At 41.1% G+C, this 14,923-nt stretch overlaps 1 protein-coding gene across 1 annotated transcript in view; it reads right to left on the minus strand.

The window, feature by feature from the left end:
• rundc3b (RUN domain containing 3b) overlaps positions 1–8,264 on the minus strand; it is a 20,294-nt gene extending 12,030 nt beyond the window's left edge. Inside the window, exons 1-5 of the mRNA XM_086311798.1 lie at positions 8,021–8,264; positions 2,776–2,891; positions 860–993; positions 421–506; positions 215–304 (exon numbers count right to left, since the gene is read on the minus strand). Coding sequence (XP_086167924.1) covers positions 215–304; positions 421–506; positions 860–993; positions 2,776–2,891; positions 8,021–8,115 — 521 coding nt within the window. The 5' untranslated portion in view covers positions 8,116–8,264. The remainder of the gene's footprint in view (positions 1–214; positions 305–420; positions 507–859; positions 994–2,775; positions 2,892–8,020) is intronic.
• Between the last annotated feature and the right edge of the window lie 6,659 nt (positions 8,265–14,923).

Genomic DNA, 14,923 nt, shown 5'->3' on the forward strand with positions numbered 1-14,923 from the left:
ATACTTTAACATTCCCACACTCACTGGTAAAATGTTTCATACATTTATAGATATAATTTAGGATGATCCTATTTTTCAAAATGCAAAAATAAATAAACTAATAAAAACCCTTCAGGATATGTGTCAAACTGCAACAAATCCACTGTGCTGATTATTTTAGTAGTTTTGAGTTTTCTGGCAACATGTTTCTTTTTCAGAACATCTGGACGAGTACCTGAAGTCGATGGTGTTGAGTCCGATGAGCGTGTCGGCTAACAGCCCAGCTTCCTCTCCCAGCATGATCGCTCCGTCCTCATAAAACCTCCTGCGGCCAACACACATCAGTAAGTCTCACTGTGTACACGAACGTGGAGTAGTGAGCAAAGACTGAGGGCATAGGTTATAGCTTTCATTAACACAATTATAACTGTTTGTTTAGACCTGCTGGCTCTGAAGTCCCGCAGTGCAAATGTGATGTACTCTGAAAGTCTTTTCTCCATCAGGACGACTCTGATCCACGCCCTGCCCTGCAGAGACAAACAGGTGACATGCAGCTGTTAGTGGAAGCTTCTGATATTTGAATTAAAAAACCAGCTACACGTCTAAATGTGCCTGTAAAATACGTGGCCGTTAACCATGCGGCTGTTTGCGCTCCATCACAAGTTTGCCCTTTGTTCTTTTCCCAAGAGGACAATGGAAAGCAGAGCAAATGATGACGCACTGATTCTGCACTGTGTGCTGCAGGGTCTGGATACTTTGACTTTGCCTTCTATCCTGCAGTTTTCCTAAATCAAATATGTTGTTCAATAAAAATGATCATTTTCTGAAAAATAGAGCTTCAGAATAATCAAATCAGATCAATAGTCAGTTTTATAATTACCTTTGCTCTAGATGATCGCACATTTTCCATGCTCTCAATGCTTCGGATGCAGTTATGAGGTACTTTACTGCAGGCAGCTTTTATGTAATCCCAGAAACTCCGAGGAGTCTCGTAGCCGAACCAAGACATCTGACCTGAGAGGAAAAAAAGAAAAGAAAAAGAAAGAAACAAGCATTTGTATGAGCATGCATGTGCATTCATACTGAATGACCACCACAGTCAAAAGGGTATAGTAATGAAGAAGGCCCAGAGCGCATCTTCCCCGGCCAAAGATGACACCCCATCATCGAAAAGAAGTCGCACAGTAGACAACGTCGCCTGCCAGCAAAGACTTTACCGACATGCTGGAGTCAATCGATAAGCGGTTGTCCAGCTTCGATGCGAGGCTGTCCCTGGTGGAGATTTGACACCGTGAATTTAAATCCCTGAGATTATCCCTGAGTTCACCCAGCAGCAGGTGGAAATGCTCGTTGCTGAAAACGGCACGCTACGGGACTCGGTCAAGTCTCTTACCGAAAATGTGGCCCAGCTTAACATAGAAAAAAAAAAAAAAAAAAAAAAAGACTTATTGATCTACAAGCCCGTAGCATGAGAGATAACCTTGTGTTTTCTAGTATCCCAGAATCTGCTGGAGAGGACGCGGAAGCAACGGTGAAAAGCTTCATTAAAACCCACCTGAATCTGCTGGAGGACACTGTGAAGAACATCACCTTCGAAAGTGTCCATCATATCAGGGCTAAGAGGTCGGGGCCGGGAGACCACGCCCTATTGTGGCCAAATTCTGCCATTTCAAGCAGAGAGAGCAGGTGAAGAGTCACAGCAGGGAGCTGAAAGGACTTCAGCGTAAACGACCTAGGTTTGTTGGTATGCTGAAGTCCGAGGCGGACCGGAGGGACCGGCTCCATGTGGACGGACAGATCCCGGCACCACTCTGTGGCTGTATTAACTTCACTCCAGATAAGAGCCTGCTGCATTTTCTTTTCCTTTCTCCCTCTCTTGCATAACTAATCTGTTTCAGTTATTAATATCAATTTGCTAATTCAATGTGATGTCACAGCAGATAAAACGCCATAATTCTCCGTTAATGCGTTAATTAAAATGTTTTCTTTTTTCTTCTCTTTCTTTCTTTTTCATCCCTCCCACCCACCCTTTTCCTTGGTGTTCTTCCTTCTCCTTTCTTTCACTGCATCGATCACCTGTTTCCCTGCATAGTCACAAACAACACTATTTCACTCATTCACACAGCAAAAACACACACACACACGCGCTCTATGGCAGCACATCCACAACAGCCTCACAGCGCACACAGACATATAGGACACATATTAGTGAATATGCACACTCATAGACAAACTTACGGAGCATCTCGCCACACACTTTTCTTCTTTCTATTTACAAACCAGTGACGTATTTCCGTTTTCCTCACCCTCATCCATGAATCTTCTCTGAGGTTCTCCTCTTTTCCTCCTGCCTGGCAGCTCCATCTTCAACTTTGTACCCACTATCCCCCCACTGCACGAGTCCAAACCATCTCAGCCTGGCCTCTCTCACTCTCTCCACCTGAACTCTCTGACATCTTCATCTCTAATCCTCCAGCTTGGCCTCCTGTCTTTTTTGTTAGGGCATCACAGTAGGTCTCATGTGACATCCTGATATGATGCACGTCTTGGAGACGGCACCACTAACAAAAAGCAGCCCAAATACTGTTGATATTTGATACTCACCTGGTAAATTAAAACTGAGTTGCTCACATCTAAACAAACCTGAATGTATATTTGCAGATTGAAGCACACAAGAGGTTGAGGTATCCTCCGCTGCACATCATATATCTCTCCCATCAGCTCATCAAATAAAGGCAAAATTACATTTAATTGTGCTAATGTGTGCAGGCTTTTACAGCTGCGCCGCTCTGTTACCTTTGAGTCGATGGCTGAGGATGTGCTCCAGGATGGAAACAAAGTTAACGAACTCTGGAGATGAGTCATCTATGGTCTCGAAACAGGAGTGGTCCAGCAGAGTCTTCACTGAAAACCTGAACATAAAAAGCAGATACACGGGTATCAAAATCAATCACTGGGTCTGTGTTTTAAAGGGACACTGCACAAATATTGCCTGTATAAACAGACTCAGCTCCAGAAGGAGAGCTACGTGACTGTAAATATAGAGGAAAGGCTTGCATTGAAAAGTCCAGGAAGAGTCTTTGAAGGTAAAGTTCACTTACCAGATGGGGGAGAACGATAGCTGCTTTATGTCTCACTTGTTTTATGAAGCTTAAACAACTAAGTGCTTAAAGTTAGGATGTGTTAGTCTCTGCTTTTTACCACTGAGGTTTACACGTGAGACATGAATTCCCACTTTTCCACACCGACATCCAAACAGCCACAGTGGCAAAACACTTTTCTTGTTGCCATCTGACGCGAGCCGAACGCCCTCCAAGACGAGGATAAATGCCGACAGACGAGGCGTCTGCAACGATCTAGTCCAGAGCTCGGGACTTGTTAACACAGTATCTCAAAAGCCCACGAGAACAAACAAATCGTAATTAACCACCACACATTAACCGCCACACTTAACATTTGACAATTACAAGGCAGAGAAAATAAACACATGGCCTCAGTACGTGTAATGAGGCCTTTGATTAATCTCCTCTGATGAAACCATCCATGATGTGCAGCCCACTATGACAGTCTACCGACTCTGCCCAATTTCATTGCAACTGATTATGCAGGAAGGAAAGTTAATAGAGAAAGACGCGATGTGTCACGGTGTGTGTGCTTTATGAAACTGGCCGGTGTGTGTGTGTAATCTAACTTCATATCGCACCCTGCCTCTCTTTCTCCCTGCCGTTGCTTAGCAGCAGGGTGATCACCAAGTGTGAAAGCGGGTTAAAAACTGACGGATTTCCAGCAGTAAAAGCCTTAAATTAATCACACATCACATACATACAGACACCATGGGGGGAAAAAAAATAAATCAACAGCCCAGCTCACGAAAGGCCAGACACAATTTCCTCTCTGTGCAGCGCTTATCCTGTCAGGTGTAACTGCCACCTGAAAAAACGTTTAATGTAGACTTCCAGTCAGCGTGACAACAGCAGAAAATCACACACACACACACACACACACACACAGAGGTGTTTAAACTTTAACTGACGTGTCGCTGAAGTCAGTCACACGGTATTGATGCTAAACTAGATGAAGTCGCGAGACTCTTGTTTCTAGGCGACTCACAACAATAACCCATGTCGACTGTATTTTGTTGCCAATCTTTGTGACTTAGAAAAGTTTCTCATGATGTGACAGCTCATTAATTATCACTTCTTCTGTAATGATCAGAAAGTGCACATTTTAACTGGTGCCATGAGACTGACTTTGATGACGAGTCAAATCGCTGCTGTTAAACGTGAACATCTGAGTACACTCCGTGATTCGCTAACTTTGTGCAATAACTTTTATCAGCAATAACTTAATAATCACTTTCGAAATGATGTTGTCCGTGTCTCACAGAAGATTTTTGGCCCAGGCTTCCTTACTACGTTGCTTTGCTTCACTGAGGTTTTCATTTATGCACAGCTCTCTTAAGGTCCCACCACAGCATTTCAGTCACGTTGAAATCTGAACTTGGGTCATTTCAGCACCTTGATTCTTTTCTTTTTCAGCCATTCTGTTGCAGATTTGCTGCTGTGATTAGGATCACAGGAGCCAGTTTTGACTTAAACTGTTGGACGGATGGCCTGACATTTGACTAGAGAATACTTTGGTATGGAGAGGAGTTTGTGGTCATGTCAAAGACTGCAAGGAGCTCAGGTACTGTGGCTGCAAAACAAGCCCAAACCATCACCCCTTTACCACTGTGCTCACAGTTGTTATGACGCGGAAAAAAAAAAAAAATCCACTCCACAGGACATTTTATCCAGAAGTCTTGTGGGTTGCTGGCTTTTCTAAACAAGCTATACTTGCTCAATCTTTTTCTAATTGCATTGTCGTAAAGTTAACAAGCTTACAGTAGAGTCAGAGAATTAACTGGGACATTGACTCCTGGGACGATTGAGTTTTGAGTTATTGCACTAACACAACTAAATGCTCCAGACCAGCAAACTGCCAGAACATCTGCTTTCACAGAGATCCTCACACTTCCTAATTATCAGCTAATCAAGTAAATTTGATTATCAGCACCTGGCTGTTACTTACCCTCTTAATTCATAGCGGTGTACTTAATATTTCACATGACTGTAAATCAAGCGTTCATCTTCATTCAGGAAACCGCGTGGTCAGATACATGACTTCTTAGAAAGCACAGCTTCATCTCTTTTTGCTGAGCTTTCTGATTCTGATTCTCTACAGTATGCAACAGTATGCAAACACCGGCATCTTGTTTGTTCACCATTTTAACAGCGTTTCCAGGCCCCTAGAACGCAAACCTGCTTGTTTGCCACTCTTTTACGATGACTCTGTGCACATGTGTTTAAAGCAAAAAATTATAAAGATATCAACCATGCACAGTCTCTGGCAAGCCCACAGTGCATCCACACACATCATTTGGGAACAGGGATCATTTTAATTTTTTCCCCCATTTCTGTTTTAAGCTGGCAGCACAGTGATTAGTACTAGCACCTCAGAGCAGGACCCTCTTGCTCTGAGGTGCTAGTACTTTAAACCCACCGACTGGTGGGAGTTTGCATTTTCTCCCCAATGCGTCTCTCTGGCTTCATCTCCCAGTCCAAAGACATGCAGAAAAGATTCATTCAATTCAACTTTATTTCACCAAATCACAACAACAGACACCTCAAAGTGCTTATAATGTAATGTGGAGACGCTCCAACAATAGAGAGTAACCCCAACAATCAAATGACCCCTTTTGAGTAAGCACTTGGCAACAGTGGGAAGGAAAGTCTTGATGCATGCTCAATCATCAAGGTAAGTAAATCCCAAAAGGTTGATTCTGTTCATCTGGACGCAGCGTTTTTTAGTGGGACAAACGTTTGGTCACTCATCCAAGTGACTTCTTCCGTCTCAGCTGACTGCGGGTTTCCCCAACCTTATAAACAGGACATTTGCACAATGACTGAAACCAGCATCACCAAAGGAACAATGGGCTGGGAGGTCAGTTCGTTGATCATTAATATGCAAATTGTCATGACCGTTGATCAACAACCACTGATCGAAAGACCACTGATCATTAATCAATGGTCTTTCCCCATCCCGTTTATAAGGTTGGGGAAAGAGTTCTTCAGTCTCTTGGATGAGTGACGAAACGTTTCTCCCACTGAAAACGCTACGCCCAGATCAATGGAATCAACCTTTTAGGAGTGGGAAGGAAAAACTCCCTTTTAACAGGAAGAAACCTCCAGCAGAAGCAGACTCAGGGAGGGATGGTGAGGTAGGAATGTTTATCTGTGTCTATGTGTTAGCCCTGCGACAGACTGCCAACCCGTCCAGGGTGAAGACCCCCTCTCACCCTATAACAACTGGCATATGCTTAACCCACCGATGACCCTGACTTGGATAAGCATGAGAAAATGGATGGATGGATTCTGCTGTAAGTACTTACAACGATGAGTCTGTGTTTTAACTATACTGGTAAGTGTGACAGGTAAAACTCGAGTGACAGCATAAACAAATATAAAGCTGGCTTTTACGGTCTCAGGGCAAACACTGAAGCCAGCAGGCTGTCGGTGATCTCTGTTTACTTCCCTTTATTTGCTGTGACCCTCACCGTTTACTCATCTACTGCAGCGGGAGAAAAAAAAAGAGAGACTGCTGAGTAATTTGTTATCATGTTGAAGACAGCAGAGCATCTAAAACAGAGAGATTTCACTGATTTATATGTACATGCATGGTATTTTTACATTACTACATTTACAGGGTTTATATAGATATATTTATCTAAATCTATATAATTTTAAGAGTACAGTTCATTAGTCTGCCATCTTCCTTTCATGATTCGATTGTTTTGTCAGAAAAATGGAAAAAGCAACAACAAGCCCAATTTGACATTCAAATTGCTCATTTTCTGCTAAACAGCAGTCACTATAAAGCCAAATCCCTGTATCGTTTCTACTTAAAAACCCACGATTAATCCATTATTGGCATCTTTTGTTCAGGATTTCTCTGTTTTCTCTCTCTTTGTGCCAATCAGTGAGATAAAGGCTGTTGCGGAGGCAGGAAGACCTGGGAAAGTATGAGCACCTGTGTCCAATTACCTTCCTTTCAAGTGACCAATATCAGAAGGCCTCCTGAAGCTTCAAAACACTGTTAGTCATTTTATAACTGGATTTGTTCGCCAGCTCTCAAAACAAGGCTGAGCTGATAGCATTTTTATCAGTTTGTTTTCGGAGTCGTTACGCTCCCTTGGTGCCAAAATACAGACACCTCCACATTTTCTCTTCCCTCTGCCTCAAAAACACCACAGGGACTATCAGTCGGTAACTGACATCTGCCAGCAAAACCAAAAAAGCACCACAAATCAATACATGTAGCAGGGTGTTTTTCACTGCAGCTGGAAGAGACGGGAGGAGAACCTGACCGGTGACATGTGTGCACACCTCGGCATCGATATCCCCCCCCCTCAACATCTAATTGCTTATAAATGTTTTGAGGGAATCGGTTTTATGTGTAGGAGTTTTAACTGTTTTGAAAATGCTGCTAAATAAAATATATGGGAAGGTTCATTTGTGTGTGTATAGGGGGTAACAAAAATCCAAAGAAAACTCAAGTTTGTGTCAAAAAAAAATGTATGGGGGGGGGGGGGTGTATTTCTAGATTTCTGGCTTTAACTCTCCACTGGTGTGAGCTGAAATGTGGTGGCATGAATCTTTAAGGAAGGGTTGTAAAGCTGGGGTGGGTGGGCGAATGAGGAAAAATTTAATTATCCTACTGTGCAAAATAAGCATCATCATCTCAGATCTGAGATCATCTCTGGTTTTAAACCCACCCAGCAGACAATCAGTGACTTTCCCTCCCCTCAGCTCTGTATGCACATTAGCTCATAGTTTAACTGAAGGATGGAGCAGGGCTGTAATCCTGCAACCTTAAAAGCCAACCTTTAATAAATGCATGCACCTGACTCTGAAATTAAATTATCTGCCGTCATGAATTCAGCTGCAGACTCTGTTTCGTCCTCCCTGTCGTTAAAGCACTGAAGAGCATGAGGAGTCCCCACCTGCACACGGTCAGCAGGTTTTTCCTCTCCACCACGGCACTCCTGCCTGCAACGCGCTTGCGGACGGGATGGAGACCCACGCCGAGCGACGCCATCCCCGGGCTTGAGTCTGTGGCTGGTCCCCGTGAGCTGTCCACGGCTCCGGTGCGCCAGGGAACGACCAGCTGTCTACGTCCGTCTGTCTGTGAGGGGTACAGAGGATGCTCCACTGAAGGAGGGGCCCGAAAACTGTGATAAGTCACGCTAGGATCTTCCTGTTGGAACTTTCAAAATAAGAGCTTGTGCAACCGACTAGAAAATCACAAATATTTAACACAGTTCTCTATTTATACTTATTTATATTACATTATATTATATTATATTATATTATATTATATTAAGTACTGCGCAAAAATCTCAAGCCACCCTATAAAAAACTATTTTATAGTTGTCAAACTGTGTTATCGTTAAAAAAAATTTAATGGATTAAACTAAAGAAATGTAAATAAACGAGTTTTTGTGACAGGCTGCTAGTAACAGTGCCTAAAGATACGATTTATAATTGATTATTTTCTAAGCTGTTACCTGTAAACACAACACTGGTTCATCCCTTGAGTTACATGTCTTTGTAATTCTTGCGTTATTCATTGGTCAATGTGAAGTGCTTTAAGAAACAAAAACCAATCCAGTGAAAACGGTCAGCTTCCATGTGTTCTTCTTCTTTCTTCTTCTCGGTTTAGATACAAAGGATGGACCGAGACAGAGTGGGGGGGAAAATAGCTGAAAAACCCTGAAATAACTTCAGGAAGCCTATTAGTCAAGCCCACCTTAAAATTACAAGAAGCTCTGACTCCTCCTTTATTATTAAATATAATAAAGGAAATGTGTTATTATAATTAAGACAGAGCTATAAATTATTATGTGGAAAAGATATAAACCCTAAAGTATAACCAAATAATAAAAAAAAATTATTTTTTATCTCTGGTCATACTGGCTGCATATAAATAAAAGAGTTGTTTGTTTGTTATAATAAAGATTTCCTTTCAAAATCCCATCGCCTGACCTCTGTGTGATGAGTTTCTGTGTAACATCCGACCAGATGATAGACTGAGCTTTTGTGTGAGTAACAGGGATTTCATACCATAATCCTGAACGGCATTACTACAGTGTTTTTATATTTAACATCTTAAAACTCACATGTGCTTCTGTTCATGTTTCCTGCTGTCTCTTATAATGATCTCTTTCACTTGCATCGAAGGGGGGAGGGCGCCCTCTAGTGGTTTTGAATGAAAACAGCAGACTCTTCCTTTTCACCAAAATCCCATCCATGCGCTCTTCTTCGTTTTTCTCCACTTTTTCGTTTTATTCCACTTTCTAAATAGTAGAGTTGAAGAAATGAGTTGTAAAAAGGGTAAATAAAGACCACAGATGCATGATGGGTTAGTCCTTTGGGTCTGGACCTCTCACACTGGACATCTCAAGACCTGCTTACAATGACACTCTCCATACCAAGGGTTTTTGGATGCGCTTTGTTTAAGGGGGTTTTAGCATTCGCACTTCACAGAGAAACATTTCACTTACAACACTAAATGACGGTTCAGATAAAGGACAAAGCCCCTATAATCAGTAAACCAGTTGGTCGGGACCTTTTGGACTGGTCACACAGCTCAGCAGCTGGCTGCCTTTGACATACTTCAAATATCACGGAGTTCTTTCCTTTTAAATCTAAAGTGTGTTCGTGTGTGTTTGTCTACATATTGAGTACTTTAGGGCTCACATACTTGGACAAAACAACCTGCATTCCTGTAAAGTAGTAATATTATTCATTTACATACACAGGAATAGCTGTGATATGATATAATGCTCTATAACAATCAGTCATTGAGCCTTTCTCTGGTGTCTTTATGCACCTTAGTTTGGGGGATCTCTTTTGGTTCTTTTTTTGAGGGACAGATTTTTGTGTGATTTATTTTAAGCTGGTTTTTTTTTTTTTTGGGGGGGGGGGGGGGGGTTAAATCACTGGTGTCTTAGTGAATGACAAAACGTATCTGTACAGTAGATGCTGCTGCTTTCTCATAAGCCTACCATAAAGCATGTTTTTAAGAATACTTTTACTTTCCATACTTTTAAGAAAATCCTAAACAGTAAAACTGCCTTTTAAAACACTTTAAAACAACTCAATAGGCTTTCTCATCGATCGTGCTTATTAACATTCTGTTTGATTGTGGAAAAGTTCAGTTTAACTAAGCTTTTTGCTATGTATGACTTGTGAACCATTTATTTTTTAGGATCCCTGAGCTAATTGCCATCATAATATGATGAGTAATTGCAATGAGTAAACATCAGGAACAATATTTCATGGACTTCCAAACAAGTCCACTTATAGGTTGTCAGCTTAATTTGCCTCAGGAAGTAAAGGTGCTGTGGATAAACCAATGTGAACCTTTATTCAGGTTGATGTCACAGTCAAAAGAGCAAGGTCCACGAGAGAACAAAACAAAACACTTAGTGAACTGGACATCTGTGTGCTTAATAAACTGGCAAATTACAGCAGGATTTTCCTATCCTCGGTCAGAAGGCACAGGTGACTTATATGATGAAAGAGAGGGTCCACAGCAATGAGAATTAGGGTTCCTTTAATCCAAAACATCTCCAGAAGTGAATTCGTGTGAGTATATCACAGGGGTTTTATACACTTAGACAAGGAAAACACACAAAAAAACTCAAGACAGGCACTGAGGGATACACAGGAAACACACGAAGATAATCAGGGTAGTTGACACAGCAGGGTAACAAGACACACCTGAAATTAACAAGGTGAGGACACAGGCAAAACTAAGGAGAAAACAGAGGCTAACATAGAAAAATAGACACACACTGCTGCAGCTTTACAGATTTTATCCTAAAAGTGTAGCGAGTATTGAATGAGTAGATAAGACCTTATTTGTCTGGTCCTCATGCAGGTGATCCAGAGAGGCAGCTGGCAGGCAGACAGGATTCCAGGAAGGTGGAGTGGGCAGGTGAGCTACAGGTACATGTTTTTCCTTACAGGTGGAGTAACCAGCTGGGAGGATTGGTTAAACTGAACTGAAAGTCTCCATTAATCATTTTAAAGCAAAGGCAGTCCAAAGAAGCAGGGCAGTTCTGCAGGCTTTAAGTGGATCACTGTTGAACAGATTTAATATGATAATTATTATTTTGAGAGGCCTACAAGCCGGTCCTTAAATACAATGATACGCTGCCAAAAGTATTCACTCATCTGCCTTCACATGCATATGAACATGAGTGACATCGCATTCTTAACCCATAGTTATTATGATTTCAGCCCACCCTTTGTCAGTATAACAGCTTCAGCTCTACTGAGAAGGACTTCCACAGGTTTAGGAGTGTGTTTAGGGGAATTTTTGACCAGTGCATTTGTGAGGTTGGACGAGAAGTCAAGCTTTTCCACATCTTTACGAACCTTGCTTTGGTCACAGGTTACAGTCATGCTGGAACAGGGAGGGGCCATCCCCAAACTGTTGCCACAAAGTTGGAAGCATGAAATTGTCCAAAATGTGTTGGTATGCTGAAGCATTAAGTTCCTTTCACTGGAACAAAGGGACCAAACAGAACTCGTGGAAACTGCCAAACCCATCCATCAGACTGCCAGATGCAGAAGCATGAACACATCTCCACTGCTCTTGAGTCCAGTGGCGGTATGCTCTACTTCACTCAACATTTTGCATTGCGCTTAGTGATGTAAGGGTTGGATGCAGCTCCTCGGCCTTGGAAACCCATTCCTGAAGCTCTCTACACACTGTTCTTGAGTTAACCTGAAAGCCACGTGAGCTTTGGAGGTCTGTAGCAACAGACCTCTGTCCCCTGTGCACCTCAGCATCCTCTGACCCTGCACTGTGATTTTATGTGGTCTACCATTTCCTTAGCTGAGTTGCTGCCATTCCCAATCACTTCCACTTTGTTATAATACCACTAACAGTTGACTGTGGAATATTTAGTAGTGTGGAAATTTCATGCCAGGTCTTGTTGCACAGGTGACATCCTATCACGGCACCATGCTGGAATTCACTGAGCACCTGAAAGCAACCCACTCTTCCACAGATTGTTGTAGAAGTCTGCATGCCTCGGTGCTTGATTTTATACACCTGTGACCTTGGAAGTGAACCGAACGGATTTGCAAGTGAATACTTTTGGCAATATAGTGTAGCATTAGCTGAGGCCTGATAGGACTATGAAAGGGAAATAACTTCTATGACCTCACTCTCTTATTCCACGTGAAATAGAATTTGCCTACCAAGCATCATTTCAGTTCCTCAGTTACACAAGCGATACTTTTTTCTCTGGTTGTGAGATTAAAATGTGAATAAAACTTGGTGAGCAGGGGTTTAACAAATACGTCATCAGTGTCTTTGTGGTTTTAGCTTCAGACCATTAACCTCTGCAAAGCAAGCATCTGCACTTTTTAAACATGTGAACTGAAACTCTGATGAACCACAAACCTGATAATTGTCACGCTATCAAGAAAGAGCAGATTGTGCCTTAAAAGGATACAATGTGACACTGTTGTAAACATGACTCTCATGCCTCATGCCTGCACTGCTGCTAAGATAAATGCATTCTCCATCTCTGATGTAAAATTTTACTGATGCGATTACAAATTAAACATTGGTAAAACCACAAGTTTGAGTTTACCATTGTTTAGTTTATTGTTCACAATAAATTATATTCCTTTGGTATGTTTTGTATTTTCTTGGGGAAGTGTGGGGGAGGAGACACCATGCTGTGAAATCTTTGTCTTTATGGCGCTTTATCTGTGAGTCACACAAAGTCAAAGTTTAACAGGAAATGAAATCATGGATGTGATGTGAGTGTAAACAAATAAACTAACATTTTAGACCTTTTAAGGCTAACGTGGTGAAGATTTTAATCGCTCGCGTGTCTCTTGTGAAATTATACCGTGACTTACCAGTCCTGAATACTGAACTCTGACACATACTGACTTTATATAACCACAATATAAAATGAGAAATGATAAGCTGCACAAATAAAGGCAAAATTCACACATGAAATGATAACTAAGAATTAGACTAGAGTATTATTATCCTGAAATAATTCCATGCCACTGAGAGAGAATTTCTGTGTTTTATCAGGAAAATAAATGATCAGAGTCCAAGGAGCATTTTATTACAGTATCTAGTGTAACTTTAACTACTTTATATGAAGTTTGGGGAACTTGTCCTGACTTGTCTCAGGTTCACAAGATAAAGCAGGTGGTTAATCAGAACAGCTTTAATTCTTCATGACAGAGATTCAACGAGGTGCCGGAAACATTCCTCAGAGATTTCAATCCATATCAACATGACAGCATCATACAGCTGCTTCAGATTTGTTGGCTGAGCATTCATCATGAGAATCTGCGGTTTAGTTGCTACTAAGAAGCACAAAGTCACCTAGAAAATACTGCCACACTTTACACCATCACCTCAACCATAACCGTGAACCACTGATATAAGACAGGATGGTTTTATTCTTTCATGTTGTTTACACCAAGTTCACTCCTTTTAAAGAAATACCACATCTTATCGCATCTCATCTTATCGTAACAAGAAACTTTGAATAGAATGGAATAGAATTCAACTTTATTGTCATTGCACATGCACAGGTACAGGGCAACGAAATGCAGTTTGCATCCATCCAGAAGTGCTTTAGTGATATAGATATATTACAATATATATTAGCAATAATATAGATATGTAAGTATATTACAGAAATGGGTCTATTATGGTATGTTATAATGTTCACAGTATGAAGTATGTTGTGAATATTCTATAACTATAAGTATGTACAGGCTGTAGTGAGTACAAGCTATGTACAGGATATGGACAGGATATAAATATGAAAAACTATACAGAATATGAAATAAATAACTTTACAGAAATCTGAGATATACAGCTATACAGAATGGGAACTATGCAAGTTGTAAACAGTTGTAAGGTTAAAAATTATCGTATGTACAGAATGATTATTTACACAGAGCTATACAGTAGTGCAGTTAAGTACGGAAGCGTAGAGCTGCCACCCAGGCAAAAGAAAAATACAAGTGTATCACGTTATAACGTGAAAGGTTTATTGTTCTAACAAGATACTTTTCCTGTTTGTACAATATACTATCATGTTTGTACAATATACTTTTTTTTTTACAATATACATAATTATCACGTTCCTACAATATAATATTTATATTGTAGGAACGTGATATTTATGCATATTGTAATAACGTGATATTATGTTGTTCAAACGTGAAAAGTATATTGTACAAACAGGAAAAGTATCTTGTTAGGACAATAAACCTTTCACGTTATAACGTGATACACTTGTATTTTTCTTTTGCCTGGGTGGCAGCTCTACGCTTCCGTAGTTAAGATAAGTGAGGGTGTGGATAATTTCTACAGAGGCTATATAAAGTGCTAGTGGTTGTGAGTGGTGGTTCAGTCCATGTTATTATTGTGTGTTTGAGGGTACAGTTGTCCATTGTGTGTGTGTGTATGTTCAGTCCATGAGTTTAACGTGGGTCAGATGTCAGGAGGCAGAGTTCAGGAGTCTGACAGCTGTGGGGAAGAAGCTGTTCCGGTACCTGGTGGTCTTAGTCCGGAGGCTCCTGTAGCGCCTCCCAGAGGGCTACTGTCTTTTGGTCTGTCCCAAAAGACAAAATAACGTTAAAATAAATTTTTTTTTTAAAAAGGTCTCAGCAAAGTGGAGAGAAATCACTGCCCTTCTTACAGCCTTCATTGTCAGTTTGTACACTAACTTGGTATAAATAAAAATACAATAAAACAAACTATTTATCACGGTATTTACCACAAACTTCAGCACCTGAAGCCACGCCCCCTAACACCTGCCGATAGACAGCGGTCAATAATTGGA

The sequence above is a fragment of the Aulonocara sp. 'chitande type north' Nkhata Bay genome, linkage group LG11, assembly GCF_057382095.1.
Source record: "Aulonocara sp. 'chitande type north' Nkhata Bay isolate Kocher_YH1m ecotype deep benthic linkage group LG11, A_spYH_male_GT1.1, whole genome shotgun sequence".
Lineage (NCBI taxonomy): Eukaryota > Metazoa > Chordata > Actinopteri > Cichliformes > Cichlidae > Aulonocara > Aulonocara sp. 'chitande type north' Nkhata Bay.